This window comes from Melanotaenia boesemani, chromosome 19 (assembly GCF_017639745.1).
Source record: "Melanotaenia boesemani isolate fMelBoe1 chromosome 19, fMelBoe1.pri, whole genome shotgun sequence".
In the NCBI taxonomy this organism is placed as follows: domain Eukaryota; kingdom Metazoa; phylum Chordata; class Actinopteri; order Atheriniformes; family Melanotaeniidae; genus Melanotaenia; species Melanotaenia boesemani.
In genome coordinates this window covers 9,882,397-9,897,284 of record NC_055700.1, presented here as the reverse complement: position 1 = coordinate 9,897,284, position 14,888 = coordinate 9,882,397, and the positions used below count along the sequence as shown (strand labels likewise).

The 14,888-nt window shown below is 37.7% G+C and overlaps 2 protein-coding genes across 2 annotated transcripts; both read right to left on the bottom strand.

The window, feature by feature from the left end:
- Positions 1-252: 252 nt before the first annotated feature.
- Positions 253-4,978, bottom strand: spout1 (SPOUT domain containing methyltransferase 1). The gene is made up of 12 exons (XM_041970424.1): positions 4,883-4,978; positions 4,760-4,799; positions 3,122-3,238; positions 2,886-3,045; positions 2,727-2,816; positions 2,597-2,646; positions 1,570-1,700; positions 1,416-1,488; positions 1,229-1,327; positions 1,034-1,136; positions 700-847; positions 253-559 (listed from the first exon to the last, which is right to left on the bottom strand). Exons 1-12 carry the CDS (start codon positions 4,925-4,927, stop codon positions 473-475), a joined length of 1,143 nt encoding a protein of 380 aa, XP_041826358.1. The 5' UTR covers positions 4,928-4,978; the 3' UTR covers positions 253-472.
- Positions 4,979-9,325: 4,347 nt separating this feature from the next.
- Positions 9,326-14,833, bottom strand: kyat1 (kynurenine aminotransferase 1). The gene is made up of 13 exons (XM_041970830.1): positions 14,391-14,833; positions 14,243-14,301; positions 12,878-13,025; positions 12,617-12,766; positions 12,317-12,403; positions 12,074-12,196; positions 11,806-11,926; positions 11,649-11,725; positions 11,479-11,568; positions 10,301-10,487; positions 10,097-10,173; positions 9,890-9,976; positions 9,326-9,804 (listed from the first exon to the last, which is right to left on the bottom strand). The coding sequence occupies exons 1-13, from the start codon at positions 14,460-14,462 to the stop codon at positions 9,745-9,747; spliced, it is 1,338 nt and encodes a 445-aa protein (XP_041826764.1). The 5' UTR covers positions 14,463-14,833; the 3' UTR covers positions 9,326-9,744.
- Between the last annotated feature and the right edge of the window lie 55 nt (positions 14,834-14,888).

Genomic DNA, 14,888 nt, shown 5'->3' with positions numbered 1-14,888 from the left:
GTAATAAATTCATTGCAACTGTAATGTCATTGCACCATGAAGACATCTGAGGTAATCTTTTACTAAAAAATATCTCAAGTGGTACGGCAGATATTTTAGCTACTTGTGTAGAAACTTGAAACCGAAAATACAGAAGTGAGTTTTGTTTGTCTTTGTTGCTTTCTGGTGTTTCTTTTTTTGTATTTTTTAAAGATATATTCGTTTGATCAAAATAAATCATTTGGAATTTACTTAAAAAAGCAACAATATGGGTTAAGCATGTGGATCTGTATTTAAAAATTTACATGTTGCATTGTTTAGGAACAAAGTCAGAATTAAGACCAAGTATGTAAAAAAAATTGCAACACCAGCACTTATACATTTTTACAGGAAGTGATACAAAAATCTAAATTTATGAATAATAAACAGCTTTATGATGATAAACACCAGTCACATGATTTATTTGCCAGTATTTGTTTACTTTCACACATGTCTAATTATTTAATGAAACACAGGAAACATCTGAAAAAGCAGCTGTGATCCTCGATCTGAGCCCTGCCATAGAAATTAGGATGGCCTCCTGTTGAGAAAGGAAATGATTACATTAAAACACCATTGTGCCTCACCTGAGCAGACATTCCATAACACTTTTCCAGTACAGATGCCATCAGTTTATCTAGTCACAGACTGCTTTTCATACATTTATATATGGGTTCTCACCTCAGTTCGAATGGTCCTGCTCCCCTGACCGGGGCATGTGTTGAGATAAAGGTCAAATAAAACACTGGGGTCAGTGACATCCAGGTTTTGGTCAGCATCTAAACTGGCTTCCAAACCTTGAAGACCTCCAAAAACCACCAAGAGATGCCTGAAGAGGAGGAAAAATTCCCTTTAGTTATGAACGACTAAATTAACTACTAATGCCAGCATGGTAATACCTTCACATGCTCAACCTTTTAATTTAGCATGTAAGCATGCTAAGATTTAAAGGCATTTTAATGGACTGACATATATGAAATATTGGCCTTTTTTTTCTAATTGGCTCTAAACTTACTTGAATGGTGACAGTTTAGCTTGGTCCAGGCTGCTGCCTCTCTCAGACGTACCAATTGTCAGATCATATCCTTCTTTATATGGACTTTCTGTGAAAACTGAGCCTGCATCAACAAAAAGCAACAGCAGTGTGGATATACAGTCACAGGAGGAAGTTGAGGATTGTGTGGGCGGATCAAGAGATCGGGAAACCTACTGAGACAAGATGCCAGGCGGACAGTGTATCCCCAGTAAAGACCTCCTTCAGTTCTCGGCACGTGAGGAGCCACGACGACGCCTTTATATAACCTGCATTCTGTAGACAAATGGACTCAAAGTGAACTACTGTGATATAAAAACATTTTAGAAAATAAAATAATAAAATGTCTGATGGAGAAAACTACCCTGATTCTGTGTCTTGTTGAGCTGCACTGTGACTCGCAGACCTGACTGCAGTTGCTTATCAATCCGGACATCCTGTGGAGGCAGAAGTATTTATTCTTATACAAATGAATAACATAGCCACAATAGTGATGCCATCTCTGGAGTTGTGCCCACCTTCCTCATTCCACAGTTGACTAATGAGCCTTTTCCTTGTTTGGGTGGCTTGTTGAGGACTATTCCTTCCCGGTATTCAGAATCTTCATCTATCCTCATGTGGTGAGGACTGTCCAGAGGGTTGAGCAAACCTAGCAGTATAATCATGGATTTAATGAAAACAGCAGGTTTGTCTGAAGACATAACGACATATAGATCAAGGACAACAGAGTAAACACAAATTTTGCCAAAGGTGTGTTCAGTGGGGTAAATGGAAATTATAGAAAGCAAGGACCCTGGATTAAGTGAAGGGAGCAGGGGTGTCCAGTTGTTTCAAAGCAACAGGAAGTTTAGGATTTTAGTTTTTGCACATTTAACAACACAATCGAAAGCTGGAGCTGCAGCAGCTGCTATGAAGTGCAGCTCACTGAGGCATTTAACTTACTTGTTCTCAGAATTATAGCTAAGCAAGTCAAAATCTTTGTGAGCTGGATCAGTAGTGTCAGACTTTTAAAACTGATGTGGTAAAGAGATAAATATGCATCAATTAAATGTGCATTTTATCAACTGCTGTAGAAAAATTAATTACCAAGAGTCTGGAATGAGTAAAAGTGTAAAAAAAAAAGTTTTATAACTTTCTGTTGATAATTTGGGGTCACTCTGACCAGATAGGTTCAAGACAGAGTAAATCCCTCTATTCTCAGAATCTGGAGTGGGTGCATAAATCTGTAGATAGGTTGTTTACGACACCAATCTTATCTTCAAAAAGTTAAGCTATGTTCCAGATCTGCGTCTTCACAAGTACCAGCCTGTACCCACCATTACAGATCTGAGGAGATTGGAGGTCACTTTGTCCTTTAAGTGAACTTTTAGCAGCACAGAACACAATGAACAGTGCACAATGGATAAAATGTTGAAAAATCTGTGTAATATAGGAACAATCAGTGTGAATATTGAATGAATAAATGTATATAATAAGGGAAGTAATTATGTGTGTGATTATAATATATATAAAGCATATAAGTAAAATTTCTTCCACATAACTTACCTGCATACTGTAAATCTTTATGCACTGGGAAAAACCATTTGCGGAGATATCTGGTGAAGAAAGGCTGTAGTCATAATTTGTTAAAAAGCACAGATGACACTGATCGCACTATCTGGCTAACTGTACTCACTGCGGACATTCCATGTACTGAAGTATTCGTGCAAGCTGAATGCAAGCATGGCCCTTCTTCCCAACACCTTTAAACTCTCCTTCAACGCTCCTGTGGAACAAAGCTCTTAGGTTTCAAGTGGTTTATTTACTAATCCGCTTTATATATCTAATCACCCACTTGACATCTTCCCCTTGTTCGTCAAACACAATGATCTCATCAACGCAGAAGACGACGCAGGCTCGCGCAATTTGTCCCGCCAGGTATGTACGCAGTTCAGGAGACTGAGCGTTGTCCAGGACAGAGCCTGGCAGCGCTATGCTCACTGTGTAAGCCCGACCTGAGAAACAAGTCGCTCTTTACAGCACTCCATTCACAGTAATGTAAGCCAACAACAAACCACAAAATGATATTACCTTGTTTTTTCTGGTTCTCCTCAGGTTTTGTTTTCTCTGCTGCTGCTTCTTGCCGTTTCTGCTTTTCCAATTTTTTGAGGACTTTGGCCTTTTTCCATTGTTTAGTGTTCTGCTTTACTATTAAAAAGAAAGCAATGACTTAACAGAACATGTAAAAAGACTGGTGTTGTACAATATTATACATCATTTATATAAATGTTCCTTAGCAGTAATTCTTACACTGTAATTTGCTCTACATACAGATCTGCAGTTGTCTGATAAACTTTATTTACACTCAGTTCATATAACAATATATTGTATTTGTTTTACTTCTATTTTATATAGTTTTTTAAAGTATATTCAAGTTACAATCAAACAAAAACCATAATAAATATAGAACCTTGAAGAAGGGATTTGAGTATTCAAAATCGTGAAAACCCTCCTATTCATGGAACCAAAAGTAATCGGACAGTTTATTAAAAAGCTCTTTATGAACAGCAATGGGCTGTCTATTCTTACTTTTTCATCAGTTAAAACAGATCAAAGATATTGGGGGAGATTCCATGTAAAAAAAAAATACTCCCCAAGAGGAAGGCATTATTAAAGGCTAACCTTAAGCAGAAGACTGTACCACGAGATGCAAATAATTCATAAACCTCACATTTATAAGAAAAAGAATCACAATATATCTTAAAAAAGTTAAATATCCAGATGAAACCAAAATCAACCTGGACAACAATGACAGGCTAGCAAAAGTATACTGAAGGGATCAGCTGATGATCTAAAGTAAACGGCCTGCATATCTTGCACTAGGCTTGACCAGGTAATGGTCAAGTAATGGGGATGGTCAATGGTGGGTAATGAAGGGAGACCAGTGTGTGTATTATGTCTCATAATATCAGCATCTGATGGTATGAAGCCAAACAAGTTACAACCCCACTTGTGTCCTTCCCATCCTGAACATAAAGAAAAGCTTGTTGATAACTTTTGAAATAAATGACTTAGCTGTTGTAAATACAAGACTTGTTTTACTAAAGGAGCAACTGTGTTGTCAAAAGCTCAACTTTCCTGAAGCAGTTTGGAGTTTCCTGGTTCAAAACGCCTCACACTATAGCAGAGGATTTGATAATTCCCCCTGCCACTGACATGGTTTTAACTATAATTAAGTAGCAACCAGTAAACTAAAGACAATTTTGTGGCACATTTCTTTGTAAGCATTGGGGTGCATGTGATAGTGGGATTTGGGGGGCTTAACATTATTTTTGTTGATGAAAAGGGGGCCCTGCAGAAAAGGTTTGGTAATCACTGCCTTATAGTGAAATGAGTATATTAAAACCATATAAACCACAGATTCAATAAAACATCAACACTTAAAAACTTGGGTCTCCACACCTTTTGTACTACAGCTAAAGGCACTAATAATTTTTATATCAGTTTAAAAGAAAAAGAAAAGGAATTGCACAAACAAAAGCCACACAAAATACATTAGCTTGGCTTTTTCCTTAAAGAAAAACAATGCATGCATGTAATGCATGAAAAGAATGTATTAATGACAAGGTAAGCTGGTAGGAATGCACATACACATAATGTATTTATACGTATAATGTTAGGGGCAAGCAGGTCTGTTAGCTTAGTTAAACTAGATTAGCCTGTACTCACAGTCTGTTTTCCTTTTCTTCCAGTTGACCTTCTCCTCCGCCTGTAAACAATAAGAAACACATGACAGCGAGTATGGATACAGGTACTCGGACACTAGAATTTTATACAACACTGTAACAATACCTGAGATACAAGTTTGTGTTTTTTAACTGCTCTATCGGTCGACATTCTTTAACACACGTGAAGTCTATTTACTTCCGGGTCAACATCCGGGTATCAAACGAACAGTCGGTCAAGAAAGAACGACATAATAATAATTTCTAAAAATAAAAAATATTAAAAAATAAATGTATATAAAATATGACAAGAGGTGAAAAAACAAACAAACAAAACAAGAAAAAAAAAAAAAAAAACAGAAACAGAAACACGTGTCTTATTTGGCTGGCATGTGCTGCAATTCACCTCTGGTTTAAAGTGACCGGGTCACTTTGTTGAAAAGCTATTCAAGAAATTAAATCCCCGGAGCCCGACTGATGATGGTTTTTAATTGTGAAGTAAACCTGCTTGAAATTCTCTAGTCATGCAAATTCAACTTTGCACACTGGGGACGTTCAGTGACATCATAGCATTTTTTTTCTTTGCACTGCAACACTATTTACTTATTTATTGTAAATGGGACATTTTTTTTATAACATTGGCAACACGGAACAATCTGAAAAGACAAAGGTGTGCAAAGTCATGAGAAAAGTCATCACACATTTCTCAAATCACAGAAGAAGAAAAAGTTTTGGGAACCACTGCCATAAAGTTATAGATAAATAGATAGATCCAATAGTAAAAGCAACAGTGTAATAATAACAGTATATGATACCCAAAGCGCTTTACATCATACAGCCCATTCACACACACATTCAAACACAGATGGCGATAGCTGCCATGCAAGGCACTGACCATGACCCATCAGGTGCAATTTGGGGTCATTTCTGAGAAGAAAATAAATTCCAACAGCTTCCAGACAAGACACAACTCTTCCTGATTTTTATTTCACCTCTTGTCATATTTTATAAGAATATTTTTAAAAAATAATCAGTAATTGCCACATGGAGCCTATTTTCTTCAATAGCTTCTAAACCAAGTGAGCCAGTCACTTCAAACCAGAGCAGAATTAAAGTAGATGACCATCTAAACAAGACACAAGTCTTTCCGTGGCTGCTTTCACCTCTTGTCATGTTTTATAGAAATATTTTTATAAAAATAATCAATAACCAATAAATGATGATTTGTTTTTCATTCCTTTGGTTAAAATAGTCAAATCTCTAACTTCAATTTCTCCCAACAAAAGCTGCTTTTCTGCTGTCTTTATGTCATGTTTTACATTTTTAGACTCTTAGGAAAAAAAATATTAAACATAAATCATAGTTTTGTTTTGGGTTGTTTTTTATCTTTTTTTTTTTTTAGAGGGGATAGAAAAGGAGGAAAGTGAGATAAGATGTGTGGTTAAAGGATTAAGAGTAAAGGAAAAAGGAGAAAGACCCACTGAGCACGAGACACTGATTTTTGGTTGAAAATATACTGATTTTGCAGTCTGAATGAAAAAATCCATGTCCAAGGGGAAGACTGTGGCTATATCTCAGCTGCAATCATCTCTGTCGTTGTGTGGCTGAAAATTTCTGTTGAACTATACAGCTATACTTTCAGGAAATTAATACCTAATTATACCATTAGTGGTACAAAGGATTACCACTGGGGTAGAACCCTTAAAAGGTATAGCTGTTGTACCCTTAACAGCACAGCTTATACCTCAAAAAGACCAATACTGTTCCTCTAGGGGCCATCTGGTCTTAATAAGGTACAAACTGCATAGTTGAGGTAACAACAGCAGCACCTTTAAAGGTACCACTCCAGTGATAATCCATTTTACCCCTGAAGGTACAATTAGGTATTTATTTTCTGAAAGCAGAAACAATGACAGAGATCTTAAAATCAGTTTAGATGTCTTTGACTTCTTTTCAGTCAAAACGTTCTCAGTGGGGGGTGAAAGGAAAGGGATAGAGGGAGAAAGTCAACAGACTTAAGGCTAATATAATAATAATAAGGCTAATATAAAAGAATAAGGTTAGGGTTATCATCCCAGAAATTCCTCAGCGTCCAGTGTGGAGAGATTTCTGTCTCACTGATGTCTTTTGGGCTTCTTCTTCTGTTAACATCAGAGCTTCTAGGTTCTGAACTCTTCTCAGTAAGCTCTCTCTAAAGCGGCTATTTAGTTCTGATTTTTCATTTTGCTGCTGCGTCTCCAGGTCCTCCAGTTCTCTCTCCGACTCCATCACGGATCTTTCTGTGGAGGTTTTAGCTTCTTCCCGCTCAACCAGTAGAAGGTTCTTGTGCTGCTCCCATTGGTGTTTCTGTTCATCGAGTTCTTCCTGGGTTTTCACCAGAGCAGACTTTATTCTGGAGCTTTCCTCCTCCGCCTGGGCCAAGCAGCTCTCAGCTCTCGATGCTCTTGATTTCTCAGCAGTGAGAGCTGCTTCCATCTGGATGACTCTGCTGGAGACGTCTGCTTGCCGCTGATGTTTTTTTCTCAGTTCAGCGTACAGAATAGCTGTCTCCTTCTCAGTCACGGATTTCTGAGATTTCAATTTTTGTTTCAGCTTCTCCACCTCAGCCATGACAGCTGTTTTCTCATCACTGATGTCCTGTTGGTGATCCTGGAGTTGAATGTATATCTGGCTCGGTTTGGTTTTGGCTTTGTCTGTTTCATGTTGCAGCTCAGATAAAGAAGTTTCAGTCGATTCTCTTCTCATTTTCTCCTCTTGGAGTTCTGCCTCCAGTTTCTGCATCTGCTTAGACTCTAATGACTGCGTGATCTTACGTTTGTGGACTTCATACTGCAGTTCCTTTAGTTGATTCAGCAAGTCCTTGTGTTGTTTCTGTAGCTCTGAGATCTTTTCATCTTTTACAGTCAAGGTCTGATGAAACTGGAGTTCTGGAATCATCAGCAGACCTGAGCTGTGAGGGATGTTCTTTTCATCAACATGGTTCATGTTGACAGGCTGTTTGTTTGTTGGTTTGTTAGCCAGCAGAAGTTTTAGGACTGGATGTGGCTCCTCGGCTGGAGGTGTTGACACTGAAGGGATCGATTCAGGCTGTGGTTCTGTTGATTGTATTAGAACCACAAGGGACCCCAACAGGGATTTCTGAACCTGGGTTTCCAGATGTTATTTGGAGATTCCCCGGGTTTTCAGAAATCTTGCAGATGTCTTTCTGAGTTCTGGCTATGTCATGATCATATGTTTGACTCTCTGTCTGAGTGTTTAACAATGCACCAGAGTAAGACTGGCTTTTACCCTGAACATTTGATGGATGTTTAACCAGATTTGGTAACTTAGGGAATTCCTTAAGATAATCCTCATTGTTTTTGTCTGTGGATTCCAGTGGTCGATGCCAGACAGGTGCCAAAATGATATTTTTCCTGCATTTTTTGCTGGACCTTCTTGCGTTTCTTAGAAACTTTGCACGTTTTCGCCTCAGAGTTGTTCTTCTTACTCTGGTGTCTTTTGTGTTCAGGTGTCGTTTTCTCCAGTAGGAGAAAATTTTCAACACCGAACAACGTTTCAGTTCTCACTTGCGTTTTGGAGATTTGATGTGATTCTTTACTTGTTCAGATTTGGTGAGCTTTAGTTGGAAAAATGATACATGTCTTTTCACAGATTTTTTTTCTTCAGCACAAGCAAAAGAACTTGAATTGTTGTGGTGCCCTCTCTGAATTAATATGTACTTCGATGCATTTCAAGCAAAATCGGGTGTTGCAGTCAAATCAGATTAAAAGTTTTGTAAGTAGATTTTGTGAAGTTCTGTGTTAGCATGAAGCACAAGTTTAGCATGTTAGCATTATTGACATCACGTAAACTTTTGGTTAAACATTTATTGGATCATAAACTAAAATATTTCTGAAAGCAAAATTGTACCTTGTTTAGGTCAGATTACTGGTTAACAGGGCTTTTTAGTCGTGCATCTCATGTTCTTTCAACCCTGCTGCTGTGTTGAACATTTTTTTTATTATTTTGATTCTTCTGTACATAATGCTAACCTTGTCTTTATATATTTGTCATTTTATGTTTTTCTAGATTTCTTTTGTATTTGGTTAATTCCTAAACGCTGCTTATTTCCCACATGAGTGAGTAATAAAGGATTATTTATTAATTATCTACTATTTCATAGTTTTTAAAAACACCTAAAGAATCTGAGTATCATCAAAATTCACGTTGGGACTTAATGAGCTTAATATTTAATCAATCTATCTAAAAGTTGTTGAGATATGTCATTCATTCATTCATTCATTCATTCATTCATTCATTCATATCTGGACCTTTCTGTGTGGCGTTTGCATGTGTATGTGTGGGTTCTCTCTGTGTTCTCCAGCTTTCTCCCACAGTCCAAAACGTAATCGTTCACACTAAATTCTGGATAAAATAATACCAACAAGTCTGGGTATGGATAAGGAAGGCCACTGAACTCTGGCATAAGTTTCCTAACACAGTTTTCGATATGTAATCTAAAAGTTAAATGTTCATCAGTTAAAATACCTAAATACTTATACTGAGCCACAAACTTGATATGACCACCCTGCAAGGTTTTAATGTTTTTTAATGAAGACATTATATTGGTAAGTAAAATTTGAGCTTGGGTCTATTGTTGTAATTGTGTTCTCTCAGCAGCCATGAGGCAAACACTGTGCTGATTAAGCTAAAAAACACAGAAGATTTACTCAAACCTTTAATAAACTTTTTCATAGTTCGATTCCAGAAAAATAATCTTTAATAATACTTTTTTAAAAAACAAAATCACATGTAAATCTTTAACTAAGATTTAATGAGAAATACAGGTTATTGTCAGTGTTTCTTTTAGTGGATGGAAGTGTGTTTCAGTGCTTATTCCAACCGTGAGGACAAACATGCAAAAAAAAAAAACAATTATGGACAGTTTTCCTGAGGAGGCAGATTAAAGCGCTTGAAGCAGCCTGGTAAAAACAGGATGGACTGGTGAGTTTACTTTTTTTGACTCCACTTTCTCAAGATGTCCTCTGCTGCATCCAGAGTGGAATCCTCCTGTTAAAAAAATGTGTGGTTAAGAAGGATACACAAAGAATAGCACTGAGGGACATTTGTTTTAAATGCATGATGCATGACTCACCTTTACAAAACAGAAGCGGATGTATTTGTCAAACTCCTTGCTGTGTTCGGGACTGAAGAAAGCAGAAACAGGGATTGTTGCTAAACCCTGCAGAGAGTTGGTACACAAGTAAAAAAGATAAACAAAGGAAATTAAATGAGTGGCTTTTTTCATATATTTACATAACATAAAAAATACATATATATGCAATCATTATTTGATATGTACCTTCTCTTTAATTAGCCATTTAACAAATCTGAAGTCATGGGATTCCCCCTTGGTGCTCTGATCATTGAGTTCCACCTCTGTTAAAAGGAAGAAAAAACAAAAATGAAGGTGAGGTGAGCATAAATGTTACAACTTCAATCAACACATATGAAGATGATGATGGAATTTCAAAACATCCACTTCAGATTTCTTCTTCTCACTCACTGACAGAGGAGATGTCTGTGATCATAAAATACCCTCCCTCTGGCATGATGGGCTGCAGACCCACACTCTGCAGACATGAGGCCAACTTCTGTCTCTTGTGGTGAAGCATGGCGGGCAGCTGCTGGAAGTAGCTCTCTGGAGTCCCGAAAAGGTCGTACTCTCTCTCAAATCCACAAGCAACTGCCTCCTAAGTACAAGAAGCATGGACGAAAAGACATAAAAGACATAAACGTTCAATTTACATATGTAAATAAAGAAGAAGATTTATAACAAGTACAAAATGTAGACAGCTGAGCACATTTCTTTTACAATTACATCCTTACAGAAGACTTTCTGTGTTGTCCTCATAGAGTCACATCTCATTAAAACACTCATATCTACATGTCATATCTACAGAAACACAGGTTCTATCTTTTTTGGGGTGCGCAATGATGCATTGCTATGTTTCTGTATTAGTACAGAACAGGCAATTCCCACACAAGTTAGTTTTTGTTTCTTTATTAACCACTGTACAACACAGACAAAACAGGCGGCTCATCAATGAAACTACAGAGACTACAGTTGTAGGGCTCTGACAATGATGAGGTAGCTTATAGGTACAAGGTGGGACATCTCACTGAGTGATGTGGGAGCAATAATCTGGTGTTGAACACCACCAAAACATAGTAGGTGGTAACTAACCTCAGAAGAATAAAGAGGAATGATGACAAGCCCCTCCACATACTTGGTGAGACAGTGAAGGGTGTGGAGGATGTCACCTTCCTTGGAGTCAACGTGTCCAATAAGCTGACATGGACTACCAACACCTCAAACATCATTCCCAAAGCACCTTCCTCAGGAAGCTGAAAAGGGCCGGCTCCAGCAGAGGTTGATGCTAAACTTTTACAGAAGTACCACTGAAAGCATCCTCACTGGCTTCACCACTGTGTGTTATGCTAACTGCAACAAATGGCGAGGTCGGCCTGCATATTCTTTGGCTAGAACTTCCATAACTCCACTCAATATGCACCAGTAGACTGAGGATGAAAGCCTACAGCATCAGTAGACACACAACCCACCCAGGACATCTACTGTCTGAACTGCTACCATCTGGGAAGCGGTTCAGGACATTAAGTACATTGATGTGACTGGAAACTCTCTGATAAACAACAATGATTGATGTTTGGTCATTAAATTACCTGAGCTGCTGTTGCACAGTGATAAACAGAGTTCTGGTGGACAATTTTCATGTGTTTGATTAAATGTCCAGAGCTGATGGCCCAGCCGACCTGAAACAATATTCATAACAACAATTAGATCATAGTTATAGTGTATGATTAAAAGGTATATATTCATATCTGTACGTTACCTTCCAGCCAGTAGCACTAAAGGTCTTTCCAGCACTGCCGACTGTGACAGTTCGTTCCCACATGCCAGGAAGGCTGGCTGAAAGACATCATTTATTAAATATTCCCACTATCTGTGGGTTGCTGTGTACAATCTGCTCAGCTTTGACTGTCTCTTACCAATCTTAACATGCTTGGCTCCATCATAGGTGAGCCACTCATACACCTCGTCGCTGAAGCACAGCAGATCATGTTTTATGCACAGATCAGCAATCATTTGGAGCTCTTCAATCTTGTAAACCTGCAATGAACATCACTCATTATGTTCTGTGAAACATCAAAGCAAAGGTTTGAAAAGAAGACAAAAGATTAATGTCACAGACGTTCCCCTCCAAATTGATGTTTTTGCACATCCTGAAAATAGTAACGACTGGATAACAAATCTTACCTTGCCTAATGGGTTGTTGGGAGTGTTAATTACAATGGCTTTTGTGCGTGGAGTGATTTTACTGGTCAGCTCCTCAGCAGAAAGAACCCAGTCTCCACTTGACAGAACCGTGCTGCCCTCCCTCTGCCAATAACAAAAGACAGAAAAATAGCTTGGATATTTATACTCAAAATCTGTATAAAAATGTCCAAATATGGAAAAAAAAAATCTTAAAATGTCAAATTATATGAGTCAATGACTCACTGGTCTCAGGGGAACATACACTGCCTTCCCTCCAGCCATCATCACCATCGGCTGGTAGCAGTCAAAAAATGGTTCAATAATTATGACCTGAAAAATAAATGATTAACAATCATCTATTTTTGTATTTTCAAAATATACAGAACTAGTTAATAGAAGCAGTTTATCCAATTAATTCTTAGTATTCAGGTCATGTGTGCTAAGCAGCATGTAGAGATTTTAATTTTGGGATAAATCGCACACTCATAACCTGAATATCTTTGTTCCTTAATCTAAACCTGAGATCACTATTGATTTTTGTACCTCGTCGTCTTTGTCAATCAGAGACTGAAACGCACAGAAGAGAGCCTGATAAGCTCCGACTGTCACCAGGATGTCCTCAAGAGGATCAATCTCATGACCCACAATCCGGCTGAAAAACGTAGCCAGACTTTTTACAAGACGAGGATGGCCCTGGGAAAAGAGGGTGAGACAGAAGAAGTTTAAAGTTTATTCTACAATCATACACTTTTTTTCATGTTCATAGAAAGAAATATATATGACCTGGTGTATATTTCCACTTACAAAAGCTCGAGTATACTGGTGCATTGAAGGTCCTCCACTCACAGCTTTGCAAAAAGCTTCCTGGACAAACTGGGGAGGAGAGAAGTCAGGAAATCCCTGTCCGAGGTTCACTGCTTTGTAATCTGCAGCTAGCTGCGTGAATTCAACCCTGTTGGTGCAAATCAGGTCAGACAACGCAGTTAATTATCATACATTTAAGCTCTTTTGTGACCTTATTTTTTATATCTGCTCTTAAGTAAAACATATTCTTAAATAAATTATTAATTAGTGCAAGACTAATAATACCAGCAAGCAAATATTAAAACTATAAAATTATATCAATATTGGAAATAGGAAAGGATTTTTAGAAGACATAATGCAGAAAAGAGGATGTTTAGGAAATCTAACTGATAGATAATTATCTATTTATGTAACTAGAAGCACTCAGGGAGCAAAGCCCCCTTTTTTTCTTTTTGCCAATGATTGTGGGCATTATATTTAAGTTAGAAGCTCTAAAGGAAAATGTATCCCTATCTCCTCATAGCAAAGAATCCTTTAAAATATATTCCTGAATCCAGGCAATGATCCAAATGCTAACATCATCTCTGAACTACTTTTTACAGATGTGTTTAGGAAATTTGCAAATCAGTGCATTCTGGTTTTATTTACATTTTACAATGTTATTATTTACACCTTTCAAAATTTAAATGTCAGATCTATTCTGTGGTGGATCTATCGCCTCATGATTATTTTCTTAATTTTATTAATCTGAATCCTCCTCATCAGTTGATTCTTTATCCCTATTATGATCAGAATTACCCTCCTTTTCCACAACATGGTTAAAAATGAGCTCATAAGGTTACCGTACACCGGCCCCAAGTCTCTCTCTCTCACTAAAACATGAAATGTTCCAACAACTGCGGTGTAAAAAAAAAATGTACTCCTAATATTTCCAGACTTTATTCCATAAAATTCTTAACTCTTTGCAACTGTGTGTAGCGCCCTGGTTGATCAATTATATAAAAACTACTTGCATGACAAAATCTCAAAACTGGTTTCTTTTTTTGTTGCTATAATAGCAGCGATTTAACATTGTTATATGATGTTGTCATTTTAGGGACTTTGGTCTCAGGAGTGTGTTCCACCCCCTGCTTCACCAATCACACGGTTAACGAACAAATTTATCGGAATTCCGAGGTCAACTGGAACGCACCATACACAGGGAGGCGATTGAATCCATTAATCCAAACAAATGACATATTTGACTCAAGATAGGATCTTGTAAAAACATTATCTCCCCAGGTAAACAATGCATTTGTTTTCCAAATTATTTGCCCAGAAATGTCCTTATGCATAAAGCAGCTCTGACTTCAGTTCTCTACTTGCCAAACGTTTTTATCCACGCCGTCTGTTCTGCTCGCATGAAGTCGTCTGGACATGATTGTCTGAGGTAAAAGCAAAATTTTAAATCACACCACATGCATACGTGCACCTGCATTAGTATCTCTCTGGCTCAGTGCAGCAATGGACTTACTTTATGATGATTTCTGTTTAAACTCTGACGAATTACAGTCAAATTAGAAGCCAGGTTTCTGAAAATTCCCATCAATGGACGATCATTATCTCAGATAAGAACCTCGGACTTTAAATTGTCAATAAATCTTCGGATTTATAGGAACCCGGAGGTCACATCAATAAACAGTAAACAAGAAGCGGTGACGGACGAGTTAAAAGTTCTCTCAGCTACCCTTCGACCTCCTTGTGTTTTCATCTGTACTTCCTGTCTGGGCGGACCAAGATATTACAAACAGCGACACCTGACGATGTGTACCACCCACAACTGACACACACTAACTTGGATATCTTCATTTACTGGAATTGCATGTCTGAAAACATTTTTCTCAACAATAAGCAACAACATAATTTCAGACATTCATACGTTTTGTCCGCCTTTGACATTGAATCAAAATTTACAGAGCGTCGAAATCCTATTTTTTTGTGAACATTGAATGCATCATTAGTCTGTCATATG